Raw genomic sequence first — 20,031 nt, 5'->3', positions numbered from 1 at the left:
TTTATTGTTCATTAATGATGGAACAGAGTTAAACCAAATCGAAGTGCACTCTTAATCGAGTAATTTAAGTAAATAAAGAGAGTTGTGCTATTCTAGTCTTTTATATACTTCGAAACATTTTAATCGTTGAACATAAGCCCTGTTATTGCATTAAAGGGTCTTTTTTACATTGTAAGTTATTAGATTAGAAGACACTTGGTAAATGATTCATTATTTTAGATATGGAAATACTTAATTTTTTTTTTGTTTGATAAAGCAAACAGAAATATTATGAATTTACTTTGTTTATATTATAAAATATTTCGGTTACGACATCTCCGACTGAAAGAAATTAAAATTCTTAGGGGTAGCAGTATAGCAACAAATATTTTGCTTGAATTTGTTGTTTTGTTGCATTCCTAATTTGTGCAGCGATAAGTTCTTGTTCGTCGACTTTCTGCATTGATTTTTCAAACATTACTCACTCAATTTTTGAATTTTCTTCATTGTTATTTTTTTCACGGTAGATTTTTTTTAATTTCGTTGTGGTTAGTTAATTTCTTTTTCTTTTAACCATAGAGTACTATCCACTATAATTTCCAAGTTTTATAGAAGAAAGTTCTTCTGCTGTCACATCATTTGGATTATGTTCACTTGGAAAAAATGAAAGTTTCGCTTTTCGTGTATCTTTTACTCGATTCTGTATGAATTTAATTGGATACAAAATATTCAATTTAGTGCACATTTGGAGTCCGGCTATAAAGTTATTGGTGTGTAAATTTAATTGCTTTCTTAAAAAATTGCCAACTACGGCAAGTATAGTTAATCTAATGGAACCCTTAATTGGGACAATTTGAGACTTAGCTAAAACTTTTGCTGCTTAAATTCCATAATTTAACTCATAGGGTTGTTGAATATACCTCATTTTGTGAAGTTTGTTAAGGATCGAAGTAGTTCTACAACATTTCTCGGCATTTATATAAAAAAACATTTACATATATTTCTTTGCCATTTTCACTTATTTCAATTTTATGAATTATTTTTCTTCCAAAAGTTTTGAAACATTATGTTGAGTTGTTAAAAGACTCAATGGGTTATATTCAGAGGCTATAAAAAAATTGTCCTAATTCAAAAATAATTCAAGTTTGTAATTTCTAAAGCAATTTTGTTACATAAATTTTTAGGTGATAATTAATTGTAGCTGGAAGATAATATTACTTCTTTTCTGAAGCGATAATGTTTTATATTTTAATAGAACAATTCTTAGCTTATCGAAATTTTGTTTTGAGTTATAACTTTATCAAAGTCTTGCTTGATATGAAAATAATAAATAATCCATATCGAACCACACTTTTTCAGTTATACTGGAACGTCATTGACTTCTAATCATTTCATATCGCTGAAGCAAATCAAACGTTCATCATAAATACTTATGTTCATCTGAAGTCGTTTGACTAGAGTTTTAAAAAAACGTAAGCCATAATTAATAAAACTTTTGATTCTTTTCATGGTCAGCAGATTTGATATCTTTTTTTTTTCTAGTGACACTTCTTACAAACTGTTCTAATGTCTTTTCATCATCATGGATATCATATTATTCCTGAATGCCTATGAATTCTTGTTTCCAGAACTGATTTACGACTGGAATGCTAATCACATTAACCAAATATATTAATTTGGTTTCTATCGTTCCTGTATCAGAACTGCGCATTTTATTTGCATATCGCTCAAGTTTTTCAGGAAACTAGATTTGAGCTCTTTCTAGTTAGACAAGCTAGATGAGTTTGAATGATTAGCTTCAAACAAGATAAAAAGCTGTCTGCAGTAGCTTTTTATAGCATTTAATTGACCGACATAGATAATAAATTATAACCGTTTAATTTAACTACTCAATAGTTTGTTCATCAACTACTACTTTTTTGTATCTTTCAATTCTTATTGCAATTGCTTTTGGGTTGTAAGACAAAAAATCGATATCTTATTACCAAATGAGGCAAGATTCAATTCTTTTGTTTCTTATAGATTTAATCCGTTTGTTACATCCTTGAATATAAAAGATATTTGCGAACCGATATCAAACAATGTAAAGGTTTCTTCTGTTTCTGGCATCTTCGAATTGATTATTTTAATTTGCACACGAACCTTTCGTTCAATTATTGAATTAGTTATAGTTGTTGAATCCATTTTTTCTTCATTAGATCCAGCACATCATCCCGATTTGCTGTAACGTAATGAAGTATTATGAGAATCTTTGCAATTTAGTGAGTCTTATATATCTTTAGAAATCATTTTTATGGTCAACTTGTGACTATTTATTTAATCTGCTTGACAACAGCTAAAGCAGAAATTTCTTCTCTAGTGCTATATAGGATTTGGTTTGGCTTAGTTGTTGACTCCTAATGAAGTAGTTAGGAATCAAGTTTTCAAGTTTCTACTTCGTCTCTTTTGATAGCTTTTCTTTGGAATAACTGTTGTTAATAGTCTTTTAGCTCTCCGCTTAGATACTAAAATATTAAGTTGGAGTCATTCATATGCATACGACTTTTAATAGCTCCTTTCATTTGTTAATTTAATACTTTTATCCTCGTTCATTTCTGCATATTTATCACCTTTGTGTGGTTGCGATTTCTGAGTATTTTGTTAGTTAATTCGAGAGTACTAGTGTATAGCTTGAAACTAAAAGAAATTGACCGCTCCTCTCATCCTTCCATAGTTGCGATTTCTAGAGGACACAGCATATTAATAGAGCGATTCATTTGAGTTCCTCGAGGAGTGCGCTTCTTATTCGTTTATCCTGACTCACTCTGAGTTTCATGTGCAGCGTTCGTTTCGTTTAGTATTACTATTTCTCCTTCAATATGGGCCCTAATTCTGCGCCTTCAGGTGATATGCTCTCTCAAGCTAGTTAAATATTCCTTCATCAATGTTTAAATGATATATTCCTCCATCTTTTTAAAAATATAAATTCCTTCATCTTCATTTAAAAATAAATATTCCTTCATCAATGTTCAAAATGTATTGAGGGTTTTTTACGCACTGGACCAATATTTGAGAAGGTTTCTCTTATTATCTAGTCGATAAGGAGTATATTCATGCTGATAATCATCTTTTGCAATTGGACACCTAAGTCACCTAGTTTAGAATTTTTGTAGTCGACTTCTAGATTTCCATATTCCATTTTCGTTGTATAAGTTCCACTTGGTTATATCTTCTATAATTCCTTCTGCCTGAGTTGTTTAATTAGCATATTTACAGTTAATTCGTAATCGTCTTCATTGATTCGGTCTTTTCTCAATGAGGTTTGCAACTGTCGTGAAATTTAGTGCCAGATAATTTATTGTCTCAAACTTGGCGTTTTGATAGGAATTTCATGGAATGCCAAGGATTTTCGTGTTTTTTTCTGATTGCTCGATCTTGCTGAGGCAGGTTTGCACAGAAATTTTCATCGTTAGATAAAAATTCCCTTAGATTCATTGAAGATGGATTTCATTTCCGCATATTTTTCTAATGCATCCTGTGTTCCATTTGATGATACAATAACATTGTCCACATAAAGGTTTCTCTTTATTTCTGAGGCTAATTCACTATCATGAATTTCCAAATGATAATTCAGGATAGCTAATAGTAAAAACGGGAATGATATTACTCCAAACGGAATTCTAAAACGGTAACATTTTATATTCCCGTTGGATACCCTTCCTTTCTTCTGGTTCGGTCCATGGTTTTAGCCAAAGGAATAGAGTGCAATTTCTCTCCGAAGAATGTAGTTCTATTTGCAAAAATTTCTTTTCATTATAAGCTGTAATTACTCCTTTCATCATTCGAAAACGTAATATCTACAAGATCTGAGAGGTTAATTGATCCTCCATATAATACTTCATTCAAACTTTTCATTCCCTTTATGTGTGCTCAAGCATCGTACACAATTCTTAGCTTGGTGTAGTCTTACCTGGATTACGAACATCATGATGTGAAAGGTAATGAATGATTCCATCTTGATTCATTTGTGATTGTACTTCGATTATGCCAGAACAATTACAGTTGATCTTGCACTATTTTATCATATCCTTGCAATTCCTCTTTATGAGACTGAAGTCGCTTTATCAGTATTCATAAACGATTAACGCATAATCCATAATTATCGCTCAGTTTATCTTTGCATGGTTTGCATGGCCAACGTACTTCTATCTCCTATTTTGTTTAGTGATACTCTTCTTGAATTGTTCTAGTGCTTCTTCATCATGTTGTATCATCAGGTCGATCTTGAATGCCAATACAGTCCAACTTCCAAAACTGGTCTATATCTGGAGCACGATTATCTTGGAATATCTTCGTTGCGAAGGTGTTACGACATAATCCGTCAGCATAATTGCTATGATGGGAGCAACTTTGCGTGCAGTAGAGTGAATCCTGATTTCAATTGTTTTTCATGTGGATGAAGTCGAAAAAATAGTCAGCTCCTATGACTACGTCAGGTTGTTTTCTGTAACTTCTAAGACTGTAAATTTCGTTTTTGCCTGCTACTTCAACCACTTGAATCAATTTTCAACAATTCTTTTTCTGACTTCGTGCTGTTCCGCGTTTCTTCTCTGTCAGCATTTGATTCAACGACGTCATTTATCTTCTTCGAGAAGATTCAGTAGTCTTTTTTTTTTGTTGGTTGTGCACTTTCAATTATCGTTGCAGACATCCTAGCTCGTGGCAGCAAATATGGTGTGAATTGTGAGGAATTTTTTATTATTTGTAGAGAGAGTTGTTGTGAATTCAACATTTACAGAAGCGTTAATTTGCACAGTCAAAAAAATGTAAAGATTCACAAACATTGTAACAAGATTAGAATGGAAATTTGTTAGATAAAGATAGCAACATACACAGTAATGTTAACATTTATTTATTTGCTATTTCCTTTTTATCAACTGATTAGAGAGGTTTTTAAAGATGTGGAAAGTGGGTTTAACTTAGCAAACGTAAATTTATATTTAAACAGATGTACATTTACGACTTGAGGTTTAGATAACGGATTCATTCGTTCCAAAATGGGAAATAACAGAGGAATAACGAACTGATGCAGAATGATGAATTATTAGAAATATTCTAAACATTTAATGTGTAACAATCTCTTTTCGGTTTTCCGATTATTTATTCTTTATAGAAATTTTAGAATTATCACAGAATATCCAAATTAGAGTCTGACCGTAGACAAGATACCAGGATAAGTCTGCCACAGTGAATCCATAACTGGAAGCAATGAAAATAAATCTTCGATACTAGTATAAACTGCAGTGAAGACGTCATGAATTACGAATACTTAGTTATCAGAATATTAACCAACTCAACAATAGCAAAGATGACATAAAGTACCAGTCAAGATTGCTTGTTACTGAATTCAAACTCCTATTCCGTTAATGTTACTGAATTCAAACTCCTATTCCGTTAATAGTAGGGACACCCCAAAACAGAATTCGTCATCCAAAAATATCCATGAAGTTGCCATTTCGATCGACGTCCATATAACTCGGAATATGCCACGAAGGTACAAATATCCGTCTCAGAAGGTCGGGAGGTGAACTGTGATCTGTGGTTGGGTTGATAGTTGGAAGGCTGTTGCTGAAATTGGGAATAAAAAAGTTTGTGGTTAAGGTGACAAGGTTGATAGAACTGTCAAGAACGAAACTGTGGAAGTGAGCGGTTGACTGTTAAGGTGGGAAGGGAAATTAAACTCGTCGCATTCCATATAGCTTGTAAGTCTATAATCAAACATCATTTATTACAGGGAAAAAATGATGAACTCTGAATTGTTGGATAAGAATTTTGGAGTTTGTTTCCCGGAAGAGTTAGATGGTGCGTTGGATACACAGCAAGGTTCTGCAAATTGTTGTAAATTCAATCGATGGGGTTCACTAATTGCCGTTGGCAGTATCGATGGTCGCGTGTACATTTTCGATCTCATAACCAAAGGAGTCGTTAAAGTGATTCTTGTAATATCATCCAGAAGCAATACTAACTATTTCATTTCCTTCTAAAATAATTATTTCTACGATACTTCATATTTGCTATCATTCATCACTAGCCATTATTTCTCAAATCCACAGAATCTGATCAGTGCTTTAGAGTTGGGTTTGTCATGGTTATTCTATCACGTCATTAAGTTGGTCCCGTGATGGACGTAAATTATTAACAGCAAGCAACGACTGGTCCGTAGCAATCTGGGATGTTCTAGAAGGATCTCGAATTGAAAGACAAATTTATGGCTCTCCTGTTCTTTGTGCAATGTTCAATCCACGGTTCGTTATCCTGCATCATTCTCCGTATTATTTTCTGTCTTTGATATCCTTGAATAACGTAGTCCTGTTACCATTCATGTTGAAAAATAAGAACTCGCATATCTGCTTTCATTTGGTTCCTTTTTGCAGCAACGACAAACGCATACTGGTTATTTATTTAGGTGCTAATCCAGTGCTCTTGGATTTGGAAGCAAAACTACAGACAGAAGTAAATTTTTTTGTGTAAATTTCGAGCTAAACATGAACAACTTTCCAAAAGAACCTGTAGATAGTTAAGAATTAAAGTTTCTAATAAATTTAAAGGAAATCACTCCTACAATTCAGGATGTCCACAAAAATGTTAATCGCTGATCAACTTCCTGTGGTGGTGATATTCAATCACAACGGTATAATTTATTTATAAATTGGCGAGAACGGGTTAGCTTGTCTATTTTGTCTTTAGATAAAGTTTCCTGAAGAAATCGATGATCAATCTGGAGATGTTACCGTGGGAACGTTTGATCGTAGAGGAAAATACATCGTTACCGGTAGTAGTAAAGGTCGCATTGCTTTTTACAATGCCCAGACATTAGAACTGATCACATTCGTGAAGCAGAATGCCACACATCAGGTAATTTTCCTACCTTTTTGGTCAGAAAAGATAAGGTTTGATTAAATTCAAAGGGTGTTGGATGTTCATATCCATTCAAACTCTCTGAATAAATTTCTGATGGAATTTGTGCCAGTCATCATTGCAAGCTTATAGTTACTGTCATTAGCTAAGAGTACTTATTCAAATTGTTATGTATGCAACTTTCTTTTGTGCTATTTTCAGATTAAAAATATACTGCTTACACGTCGTGGTGATTTCCTACTAACAAATTCTCAGGATCGTATTATTAGAACTTACAAGTTGGATGTTTTACTTAAAAAACATCATGGAACTATTGTTGAACCATTGCAAAAGCTTTTAGATATAATCAATAAAGTTTGTTTTTGTTTTGCTGTAGCTTTTGAAGTTTTTTGGATTGTTTTATTTTACTTCCTTAAATGATCTTATTTGTGTTCTGGAAGCTCCCTATACTACTTTTCTAACAATTAACTATAGGGATAGTAAAAATACAAAAATTGTTTTATTGGGAGTACGTTTTCTATTAAAAATGTATTCCTAATAATTTGTTAAAACGTGGCAAAATACCAGTATTTTCTTGATTCAAATATCACTAGTATGGAGAAAGTTAGAATGTAAAGGCTCACTGTTTTAACGTGTTTAGCATTGGATTAATTTCTGACAAATAGAGTTTGGAATTCTGAAATCTTTATTTTAAAAATTTGACTGGAAATATTTTTATGCTTCTTGGAAAGCAATATGTGTATCGAATGATGGTGATTATATTTGTGGCGCCAGTACTAAGGCACATTCGTTGTACATTTGGGAAAGAAATTCTGGAAGTTTGATCAAAATGTTGCATGGCACAAAGGTAGATATATAAGTTGAACATAATATCACTGAAACGACTGCTTGCGGTTGAGTTTCTTAATTTTCTGAATAACGAATGAGTGAAATTAGATGACGCAGTGAAATGCATATTGAAATAACCCATTTAGTATTAAACTTCTATTTTTCTATATTTTTAGGGTGAGACCTTACATGACGTGCAGTGGCATCCGACACGCCCCATCATACTTTCAATTGCTAACGGTCTTGTTTCTGTATGGACTCAGGTTAGTCTTTTTTCTGCTTTCTATCTGATCTTTTGACGCTTATTGAAAATATCAGAATTTCTAGGCTCATGTTGAAAATTGGAGCGCCTTTGCACCTGAATTCACTGAACTTGAAGAGAATGTAAAATACATCGAGAAAGAGTCGGAATTCGATTTGGAGGATGAAGATGCGGATGAGCCAACTCCACAAACTTCCAAAGTTCTTACTTTGAAACAGATTCTTTAAAATAGATTTTTTAAATAGATGGAAAATAAGTTATGAACTGTTGCAAATTTTAGTGCATAGATTCTGGATTATATTCTTTTTTTTTCATGCGCAGCATATTAAGAATTTAAAATGATTGTCCTAATTAGGAAGAGGACGACGAAATTGTTGACGTTGTAACTCTTAAACCAAACGCTGTTTACTGTAGTTCGGACGAAGATGATGATGGTAGCATGTATGTCACTGATTTAACTGCTAAACAAGGCCCACTTTGGTTTCTACCAATTGCACCCGAAATCGAAAATCCAGAGGAAAACCCTGCATCATTATTCACAGGTATTTACTTTAATTACTTTGCCACGTTGGAAATTTGTGTATATTAGATTTTAGCATTTTGATTTTATTCGTTTTTTTCTATGTATCATACTGCCTTCATTCAGAAACAGAAGAAATGACGAGTACGCTTGATGGAGAATCTTATCCAGGTTCTATTCAATAAATTTTTTATTTTTATAATTTGTTTGTTATCTTCCATTTACACAATTTTCCATTTTTCCATTTTATTTGAGTATATGGATATACAGGTTTGAAATATGAAACTAATTTCGCTCCTAATTATGTAAATATATTGTTTTCACTTCAGGTAGTCGGAAAAGGCCCGCGACCTGTACTGCTTCTAGTGTTATATCGATGCGCAACTTGACCAAACAACGAAGGGTAAAATGATTAATATTTCTGAAATTAAGAAATTCTATGAATTCTTTGTGGTGCCATATTTTTAGTTCCTGAAACTGCTTGTTTATTTCTTGTTTCTTCTTTCTGTTGTGTCTTGGCAATATTGTACATAATAACAAAAGATTTTAGTTTGAAGTTCGATGACAACTGCTTCGAAAAAAAAAGAAAAAAGAAACGGTGCTGGGAAACATCTTTTGGTATTAAAATTAGTAGTAACGTCAGAGTGTATGTAAACCAGATTCGTGAAGTAGTTTTAATTTTAACTTCTACTTTATGGCAGTTATTTCTGATGTTTCTGAATGTTGTGAATAAGTATAAATCATTCATTACCGCCGAAACAAAAAGTGTTTGTTGTGTATATTAATTTTTAACTTCAAAGTTTTTTCCTACTGCAAATCTACATGAAAAAACTGAATTGTGTTGGATGGAAATACATATACATTTAATTTATCGTGGAATTTAATGTAGGCAAATCTTAAATTGAATTTTTTGCATCTGATGTATTACAGATTGATGAAATCGAGGAATGGGAGAATAAGAGAATAAGAGTTTTATATGCTTAGAAATGACTGTAGAATACATTATATCGGTATTGCTATTGGTAATTTCTACCATAAAACTGAAGACAACAAAATTTTCACTTCTTTGGCCACTATTTTTGCTAATGTATTTATGAATTGAACCGGGTCACGGTTCATTTCGTCCATTGTTTACGCCAACTCTTTGTTACATCTCATTGTACCATTTTTTCATTAATTTCAACAATCCTTCTGGAGAAAAAAATTGTAATTGCAGTTGAAATAAATTCAGACTCTATTCGGTTCTTTTAACTTGTGAATTGTGAATCTAAAAAAATCTAGACCTTGGTATGGTGTGGGTTTTCTTGTTACAGTTCGAGATTTTCTGCGTAGTTTTGTTAAAATTTTTTCTGCAGTTTGACTTCTCCCCATTTCTCCTCTCCCAGTCATAGTCACTTGTTTTTGATTGCAAGCCGCATTTGATGTTTCGATGGTTTGTCACCATAAACAAACATGAAAACTGTTTTCCACGAGAAATATCGAAAGTTAAAGAAGGAAATGGCACAACATTGTTGTAAAATGTATTTAAATGGCTGCCAAAACAAAGTTTCACTCAATTCTCATACAAAGATTCAAAAAATTAAATCACAACAGAATTTGAAAGCTTCATTTTGCATCTTTTTTTGATTAAAAGGAAATTACATAGCAAATTTTCTGCAATTCACAAGTGCAAAAGCGGCATTTTTTATGAAGTCTTCTATTTTAAAATGATATGCTCTTGGACAACAACAGAGTTCCCACTAATATTTCGGAATTTGCATAGTTTTTTGTTCTCAGATTTTCTACAAAAATTATTTTAATAAAAGTCGTGAGTTTGGACTGGTTGTTCCGAACACTTCAGGTAATTTATTTTTATTTTGAGGGCGATCTCTCCATTGTTCTGCGTTGATTACAAAAATTTTGGAATTGACTTTTGAAAATGATTGCTTTCAAGTTAAGTTATATTTCACTTAGTTAAAATTTTTTTTTTTTTGAAAACTGTTTTAGTTTTATAAGCTAATAGTTACAATTCTAACTGCCATTTCTAATTATTAATTATCATAACATAATTTCCAAAAAAAAAAAATCATTCTGTTGTAATCATTACTAACTCTCATGATCAATCTCGATGTATTTTTCTTCAACAACTTTTGTTATTCATCTCAGTTTTAAATTGAATTTGGATTCATGAAGTCAAATCTGTGGCAATCTTTGAAGAATAAATGCATTTACGAAGAATCAAATTTCTACGAAGACTGTAAGATGATTTCTTGCTGAAGATTTCAAAATATTTACTTTTTATCACTATTGCAGAATAATGATAGCGGTGAAAATTTTCAAACTTAAAAAAATCTTATATCCTAAAAAAATGATAGTTGCAGTTTTGACTTTAAATTGTAAATATTGATGTTTATAAATTTTTATCTTTCTTCAAAATACAACTCAATATAACAGTCTTGAAATGTGTTTAAAAAGTTTTGAATACATTTACCGGAAGTATTAAAATACAAGGAAAATGACAAAATATGGATTAATTCGTTTGAGCAACTATTGAAATTGATGAATGTTTCTCACAATCCCGTTGTCTTTGACATGACACAGAGGTCAGTCAGGTGACATTTGGACTGAATCGCTAAAATATTTAACTGTTTGCTTACAGAACTAATCAGCGACCAGTTGATGGGATTTTTTCCACTATTCAAGCTGTATTTGCAATTGCTGTAATCAGCTTTCAAATGTGTATTATCATATATTTGGTGGAAGAAAGGAACTATGAAATTTATGAACCAAGAATAATATCGAATAATGCTTTTCACAATAATCAAAATAGAAATAATCGAACAATTATCGTAATCACACCGACATACCTGAGACTTGCACGACTGGCTGACATGACCAGGTGAATTATCTATCACTGATTTCAAAACTGAAAATGAACACGAAATTGCTTGTGTCGTTTTTAGCTCATAATTAATTCAATAATCAAGTAATTAACTTACTCCATACATATTTTAGTAAAAGGAAAATTAAAAATCCGTTCAGGAATTAGGAGAAACTAATTGTAAAATCTTTGACAATAAAATTTCTTTCTGCTCCTCATCAATCTCACACTTAATTTAAGCAAAAACAAAAATTATCAAATACGAATGTTATAGCTTTTATCCAAGTACTAAATTAATTGTAGGTTATCACAAACACTGATGCATATCAGCCAGTTAATTTGGATTGTTGTAGAAGATGCCACGCATATATCGTTACCTGTAAAGCAATTGTTGGATCGTAGTGGTCTCAACTGTTACTATTTAGCTGTTAAACGCCGACCTGGAATACCAGGTGTGTAGTTTAATACTAGGATAAGTTAAAATGAGAAACTAAATGAAATCTATTGTTCAGTAGTTTCATCTTATTCTTCCATTCTCAAATTTTCTCCACTTTTACGATCCTTTTTTTTTAATAAAAATATTTCTTTTCTTTTTCATTCAGTCTTTTCTTAAATGATAGTATTTAATTTTCAAAATTGTTCTTTTTATTAACACTTTATTAACTATCAAGAATTACAGCACGTGGTTGGACTGGACGTGATGCTGGGTTGAATTTTGTTCGAGAACAATTCGCATCGTTGGGTAACAATGCGGTGGTTTATTTTGCTGATGATGATAACACTTACGATATTCGCCTTTTCAATCAATACATTCGAAATGTTGAAAAAGTTGGTGTATGGGCTGTTGGTATGCAATCTAATTTTTATTTTCATAAAAAAATTCAACTGAATTTATTTTCTTCTCATCAGAAAATAACATCAAAAATGCTAAAAAAATCAGATCAGATAATTTTTTTAATTAAATATACATATACTTTTTTACTAGTTTTGAAAGTCACAGCAAAAAAAAAAAAAAATTTATCTTTATTTTTAGACTTTAATATCAGCTGTGATATGGAAAAGTAATTAGTGATTTAAATAAATTAATAATGAATGTAAATTTGCTGTTTAGTAAAATTGATTAAACCATATTCACTTCTTATTTTCAAATGGAAATGAAAGGACTTGGAAATATTCCTTAGAGCCAATTATTCCTCTATTTTCCTTTTTCTTCTCTTCAGAAAATATTGACTAGCCCATTTAGATTCATATTATTTCTGCACAAGAATTCCCTCAAAATTTATTCAATGCTAGTTCTGTTTGCAGGTTTAGTAGCGCATAATGCAGTCGAAGCGCCGAAAGTTCTTAATGCAAAAGTTGTAGGCTGGCAAACAATTTATGCGCCTAAACGTAGATGGGGTTTTGATATGGCTGGATTTGCTGTAAATCTTGAACTGCTTTTGCAGCATCCGAAGTAAAGTTTTAACAACTTATCCTAAGGTACAAAGAATGAAAATTTTTACCTTTGTGTAGAACTGCAATTTTATTAGAAAGTTTTAAATGAAATGATTTCCTATTCTGATTAAGACAACTTTAGTTTTTGCATTCTTTATGGAACACGTCCGCTTATTTCTCTCATTTCTTTGGACTTTTTCTCGACAACAAACAAAGAAAGTGAGGAGGAGATAAGTGTTGGGTCACGTCAATATATGTATAATTGCTGACCTTTTGCAGAGCGGGATGGAGAGTAAAGTGTCGAGAGTATTCACCAGAACCATGTTTAATGAATCATTTGAATGTAAGCTTGAATGACTTAACACCATTTGGAATAGAATCAACGCCACGTGATATTCTCGTATGGCATACTAAAACCACTGTTAATATCAAAAGTACAAAAACATATGGTTATAATATTGAAGTAAGCTTTAAATTTTCATCCAAATTTTATAAAGCTTTTGTTAACATTTAGTACGACAGAATTTATTAAAGTAATATATACAATGTTTAAAAATGAATCTAACAACTGATTGTTTGAGGTTCCGTCCGATCAGTTTAGGATCAGAAAAATGCATTGAAAAGTGATCAAGCGAAAATTTGGAAGTGAATTTAAATTTGGATAAAATGGCTATAAATGAAGTGTTTAAAATCTTTGAAGAAAAGTGTAATTTGGAGGACTAGAAATTAATAAAATAATTCATTATGATTGATGATTTCTGGAAAATTGAGAATTAAAATTTTAAATTTTGAGGAAAATGAAAATTGGCAGTAAGAGTTTTGTTTTTTAATTTAACATATTCATCAGATAGCAAGTTGCCCTCGTCATAAAAATTTCATAATGTTATTTTAAATTTTAAAATGAATAAATTTCTTATTTATAATTATTGTTATCTTGAGAATTTGTGGAAAAAATATAATATGAAACTGAATACAGGAACCAATGCTTTGTAAATCTTTTAATGATTTTCATAGAATTTAATATAGTTTTATGTTTGTGAAAAGCTTCAAATTTTTGTTTTTCATTATTTTATTACTATCATAATTATGATTATATGAAGTAATATGTGAACAAATGACACTGAAAATAGTACATTTAGTAATCATAAATGACATATTTCATACTCTACATATCATAAACAATTTGTATTTTTAATTTATTTATAATGCCATGAATTTAAATTTTTTATTTTTCACATTCATTAAAAGACATATTGTTACTGTTAAGAGTGACATTTCAATATATTTTCTATCGGTTTACTATTATCATCTCTGATTATTAATAGACCAATAAAATTTGTTGATACGTATTTCTTTACCAATTTCATTACAAGAAAGTCTTTTTAGTAATGATATTTCCCAATAACATAATTGTTTTTGTTTTTGTCACCAGTGATAGATGAAACTTTGAAAGTGTAGCAGTTGATTACATAAAAACTATCTAAATAATTACAAATCACTATTTGTTGTAGACATTATGAAAGCACTGTGTTTATCATTAATATCAGAATTCTAAAATAAAATTAAATTTGTCTATTTTGAAATGCAATATATCCTTTGCCAAATATGCATTTGATTTCAAAAATAATCTTGCCATGATGAATTCAAATTCTTATCCGTGCAACAGTCAATAACAATTACTTTAACGGAAATCTGTTTACATTCTGAAAAAAAGCAATCAAATTAAATTGGATAGTCCGGAATGTTACTAACAGAAAATGACAGGAAAACTACTGCTCTTTTTTTTTTTTCTAAATTTCTTTAAGAAAAACAATTTGTTTTGAAATTAACCATTGAACAATACGCGTACCATTGAAAACTTTTAATTTCAGGAAAGAAATATTTATTGTTTGCATCATTTCACATTTCACTTTTTACAGTTACAGACTTTCAGCTAATGCATGAATACTTAAACTTCGATCCAAACGTTGTCGAGAATATCTGTTCGCTAAATTTGATGATGAATAGTAGTTAGCCATTGCACTACGTTTTCGTCGTTTCGTATTACTCCTGGAGTAAAAGTTTGAAAAATCTTTCAAAACTGAAGAATAAACAAAGAGCTAAATTGAGAATTAATTCAATCGCTCAATTATCACAATTGATAATACTACTGTTTTAATTTAAGTAGCAATTTTGTTAAAGCTTTATGCATCAAAATTAAAAACAGTATCATAAGTTAGAGCCTTCTTTACTTTTCACTTTTTCAACTTTTATATGAAAGTATCTTTCAACTCGATTATTCTAATGCCATAGCATTCGATTTAATCTCAGTTATTGTTTCAGTTATTTTATTATAGGATAGCAATCATCAAATATTGCATTTTCTAACTTTAATTTGCAAGAGGAACTCTGATTGACAATGTTGAATCGTATATTATAGTGATATTTAAGGCTTAACATTACGGAATACACCTTTAAATGAAATATATTTTTAAGGCTTTACCACTGGACAGTCCCACTTTATTACTTTTCCCTTCCAAATCTTTAATAAGTACTGGAAAAAAGTAAAGGAGGATACTGTTAACTACTTTAAATTGCATGTCATTTCTCAAAAAGTACGATAAATTCTTCAGGAAAAGAGTGATTCTTCGTCCAATTCCGAAAAGAAACAGAATATAGCTTTGTACAATAATAATACGTGCCGGAAAGGTTTATACATATTTTAATATTAATTTATTAACAGAGTATTTCTTCTTATCAAAACTATCACTGAAAAGCATTATTGAAAGGTAATAAATTCATTCCTGCTTCTATAGTAATTTTAGAAGCGAAAACCTGATCAGTTCCCTGAGATCTCGATTTAACACGACATAGAAAATCCAGTTCAATGCGGAATTCAAATATGTTAACCAATTTGCCAGTATTAAAATCCACAACACCCAGGCGTGTTCATTAATCCTACTTATCGTTCGTATCGATACTAACACCAGTGAACATGTCTTAAATTTGAAATTCTTTTTTTCCTTTTTAATCAAATTTTTGAATTTAGATTTTCATAATGAAAACAAATTCGGTTCTTTGTATTTAAAACAAGTAAACTAACATTTGGTTGCATATAATATTGAAGACTGTAATAATAATTAATATTTCATTAAAAAAAAGTTACTTCAGTAGGAATCACCGCAATGAAACAAAACGGAAGCCAACAGATCATATGAAATACAGCCACACGTACAATGGAAGAAGTCATTTCACGTACGTATCGTGGCTCTGATAAATGATAATGTTTGCTATTAGAACTTTCTGATTCTAAAAAAAAAGTCTAACAGTGACGTTTTAAAAATTTTAACGTTTTAAAATTCATCACATATAAAAGGATTCATAATGAAATACACTTTTGAAAATTTTTAAGTCTAAAAATAATCTTCACTTTACAATTTGAAAGTTTTTACGTCTTGCTTTTCGTCTTGAAAATTTTCGATGCACATGGCGCACAATTTCAGCATAATTGGCGCTTATAAGCATCACTAATAAAATAAAACATGCTCCAACAAGTAGACCAGTTAATCGATTCCATGCATTATCATTACTAATGCGACAATCCCATCTATCCGAGGTGACATCGATTGTTTTCATCGTAAATATTATTGGAATAAGAATAGGAAAGCATAGCAATAAAGGTACTGCTGGGAAACCTCGATAAAAATGTCTACGAATCTGAAATTTTCTCATTTTCGGTGCACATACTTTCCAAGTCGTTAAAATTATTTCAAATTACAATCTGAAAAAGTAGACAAAATGAAAAAAGTTTTTGAAAATAATCAATCGATTAGTTCCAAAAGTTTGAATTTTATTTTTCTAAACTATTTTATGTCGATTAATGATTCCAAATTTAATTTAAGACCAAAATTTCCAAAAAAAAAAGAACTATTTTAAGCCTAACTCATCGCTTAAATTCAGAATTCTTAAAGCATTTAAATTAAATTGAAATTATCCCGTACATTTTGTAAATCATTAAAATAAAAGTAATACCGAATAAATTCAATTTCCTACAAAAAAATTGTATGATACCTGATTATTAAAAGGTTTACGTATTGTAATATATCTTCCGATACTGATACATGCAATGCAAAACATGGATAGCATTTTTGATAACTGCTCAATGAAATACAATCCTCGACAATTCCAAATTTCTTTAAAATTCAATAATTGATTATGAACTAATTCAGAAAAAAAAAAAACATTTCTACAAAAACATTTATTAAAAAAACATAAGTAAACAAAGTTTTAAGAAGAAATTTATATCACAGAGATAGATCATATGCAGGATATCTCGAATTACACATTCAGTTTCCTACATTACTTTCACTTGATAAACAAGCATTTGTTTATCAAGTGAGAATTAATATAATCTGAAATGAAAGATTAACTGATTCTTTTTTTTTTTTTTTTTTTTTGAATCTCGTTTCATTTACACTTATTATGTCATCTCAAATATCCTCTAAAAATTTTAATTTGCATTTAAGTACGCGAACTTTTCAACTTACCAAAAGTTAAAGTTTCATCCCAAATGTACACAATGCGTAAAGCAAGCGAACAAACGACAATAAAATCAACAAATGCCAAAACAAAAATATGGCTTCTTAGACAATCACTTGGCCGTCTTAGCCAACCATTTGTTTGAGGTCGTATATTACGTATGACTGAACAGATAACCCAAAGATTACCAATGATACCTATTTTCATTGTTATCAGATAAATTGCCCACAGAGTGTATAATTGCCACATGCTATATCTAAAAGTTTTCTACACGTTTTTTAAGAACAATTTTTAAAAACAATTAATATTTCAAGTGAAATAGTACAGCATAGCTCTTACGATGACTGTCCACTGATCGATTATGATTGAATTTGAAATTTTATTTTCATTGTACGGTAATTTTTGTACTTCTCGTTGTCACATTTCTTGTTAGCAGAGATAGTATTAAGCGGAGAAAATTTAGCTAAAATAAATTATCCAATAATTGTATCGTAAATCACCGAAAAATAGAGGAAATTTAATCGTTTCTGCATTACAAAGAAGCTATTCAGATTTCATCAACGAAATTATCATACAAATATTTGTTCTACAATGCAGTTTTTTCTACAATCATTTTAAATTAAAAAAAGTTTGACTAAAATTAATGATGCTCAAAAAACTGTTTGTTGTAGCAGTAAGTAAGGGATAACAAGACCTGCGAACATAATCAGAGAAGTGTTTAGAAATGATTTAAATAATTGGAATTAAATGATCTTTATTGATAGCAATTAGTACAATTAATTTTTTTTAAAGCCAACTTTTAAATTTAATTATGAGCGTTAAAATCAAAAAGTAATACTGCCACTGCCAACAGTAAAGCAGAAAAAAACACTGATAACGCTAGGCGGTCATCTTAGTTCTTGTTAAGAAAACTCTTCCGAAATGCTTGCTGTTTCCAAATCCAAAAACGGAATATTAACTAGAAATTATAGATGGCAGAGTAGTAAATATTGTAAAAACAAAAAGTGTCATATTTGTTTTCATTTTGAAACTATCTGCACTATTTGACTTGAATTCCTAAAAATTTTAATAAAATTTGAAGATAGAGAGATTTGATTTTGATGGCACATTTAGAAATACAAATTTCTTATTAATCAAGTCAAATAAAAAATGCAAACTGATTCTATCCTTTTAACATGAAGGACGACTATCTTAAAAAGTTTTATGAATCTTTTCTGTTTATTGTTTTTTTTTTGAAACAAAGTTTTATGAACAAACATTCTATTTAATTATGATCCGGTCAGGAACTGGATCATAATCTAAGATTGACATGTTATTTTGTCCATTTTAGTTAGAGAATTGCTTTGTGATAGAAAATATCTACAAGTTTATTCCTTTCTGTTGAATAGTAATGGCAATAACAAATGTAAAGGTCACACGCATCCTTAACATTTTGAACTTTTAACCTTCCCAATTACCTCCTCAAAACTTTTTTACATTTAGGTAGCTGTACAACTGGATGGAATTACTATGGAAATGACCATAAAATTGTGGTACATCTAATAATTTGTTGTTATGAGTCTTTATTACTTATTTTAGAACCCTTATGTTGCCACAACATAAATAGGGTCATTCAGATTATTGATGGTCACAAAGATATATCTGTTTTGTTGAATTCTTCGATTCTTTTTCGTTTTTTATAGTTCTATGTGGTAAATTTTTAAGAAAATATAATTGGATGAAAGTAAAAGTAATCGATCTAATTTACTCAAAATTGGCCACCTGACAAAAGTTAATCTACTTTGTTAGGGTTAAAGCTTAAAATCTTGAGGAAATATTTGATCTCTTGTGACAAACAATGTTTGCTTACGCTCACTGAAAAAAGAAATTAATAAGTTTTATGAATTAATCCTTGAATTCAAGAAATATTATTGCTATAAAATCTGAATATCTGTTGATATAAATCTGTACTTTTCGATATTTTAATCAGTTCTTACAGTATGGCACTATATTTAGTAACATGAAGCTTTTTGCAGTCAAAAATCTTTTAAACTATTTGGAAAATCAAAAATACTAGGGTGATTAGTTCAAAAGAAGTAATTAAATATTTCCTTTCAGCTCTTAAGTTTTCAAAATTATGAAATGGTATGAAAAGGAACAATTTGTTGGTGATCTAATTATATTGACATATTTATTTAGTCTCCAATGTATTTCTATGCACAATTTCATGCATAACTTAAATTTGATAGATTACGTAGTAACTCAACGAAGCTTTTAAATTCAAATACAGCAAATTAAATTCCAAAGTAAAAGTTCCATAATCTTTTAGTGCATTATCAACAGTTATCAATCAGTACTATCGAATAGAGAGTTTATCGATTATCATTTTTCAATCTTTTCATCTTTGCTAAAAGTATCTTCTGTAGATCATTCTTTCATCGCAGACTACAATATTTTAACATTTCAATTTCAGAGCACAAAGTGAATATGCTGCGATCATTCATTGACGAGGAAATTAAATGTGCATTAATTAGAAATTAGTTCGTCCATTTCAAAATTGATAAAAGAACCGCTTATAAGAAGAAATACTCACTATGTGTTGTATTTAAACCTATAAATTAAATTTTTAAAAATGTGTAACATTTAATACTTTAGAAGATTTGGACTTAGACCTTTTGGCTCATTGCACTTTGACATTTCGACTTTTCGTTCCGTTTACCACTTCAGTTTTTATTAAAAAAGTGAGCATTCACT

General features: G+C 30.3%; 3 protein-coding genes across 3 annotated transcripts; 2 read left to right on the top strand and 1 right to left on the bottom strand.

The window, feature by feature from the left end:
• Positions 1-5,759: 5,759 nt before the first annotated feature.
• Bma-rbbp-5 (Uncharacterized protein) lies at positions 5,760-9,051 on the top strand (the record flags this gene model as incomplete). Its single annotated transcript, XM_043078381.1, has 12 exons — positions 5,760-5,948; positions 6,091-6,263; positions 6,393-6,471; positions 6,706-6,873; positions 7,078-7,230; positions 7,604-7,723; positions 7,881-7,967; positions 8,032-8,166; positions 8,322-8,508; positions 8,613-8,657; positions 8,816-8,889; positions 9,037-9,051. The coding sequence occupies 12 exons, from the start codon at positions 5,760-5,762 to the stop codon at positions 9,049-9,051; spliced, it is 1,425 nt and encodes a 474-aa protein (XP_042934315.1).
• A 2,149-nt stretch (positions 9,052-11,200) lies between these two features.
• Bm2923 (Glycosyltransferase family 43 protein) lies at positions 11,201-13,400 on the top strand (the record flags this gene model as incomplete). The annotated part of the gene is made up of 6 exons (XM_043078380.1): positions 11,201-11,364; positions 11,650-11,798; positions 12,026-12,193; positions 12,652-12,799; positions 13,060-13,243; positions 13,362-13,400. The coding sequence occupies 6 exons, from the start codon at positions 11,201-11,203 to the stop codon at positions 13,398-13,400; spliced, it is 852 nt and encodes a 283-aa protein (XP_042934314.1).
• A 1,299-nt stretch (positions 13,401-14,699) lies between these two features.
• On the bottom strand, positions 14,700-16,905 carry Bm5653 (G-protein coupled receptor, putative; the record flags this gene model as incomplete). The annotated part of the gene is made up of 5 exons (XM_001896396.2): positions 14,700-14,829; positions 15,595-15,758; positions 15,926-16,068; positions 16,212-16,476; positions 16,831-16,905. The coding sequence occupies 5 exons, from the start codon at positions 16,903-16,905 to the stop codon at positions 14,700-14,702; spliced, it is 777 nt and encodes a 258-aa protein (XP_001896431.2).
• Between the last annotated feature and the right edge of the window lie 3,126 nt (positions 16,906-20,031).

The sequence above is a fragment of the Brugia malayi genome, assembly GCF_000002995.4.
Source record: "Brugia malayi strain FR3 genome assembly, contig: Bm_v4_Chr2_contig_001, whole genome shotgun sequence".
Classification (NCBI taxonomy): Eukaryota; Metazoa; Nematoda; class Chromadorea; order Rhabditida; family Onchocercidae; genus Brugia; species Brugia malayi.
The sequence above is the reverse complement of the archived record's forward strand: the minus strand, read 5'-3'. Positions and strand labels throughout refer to the sequence as shown.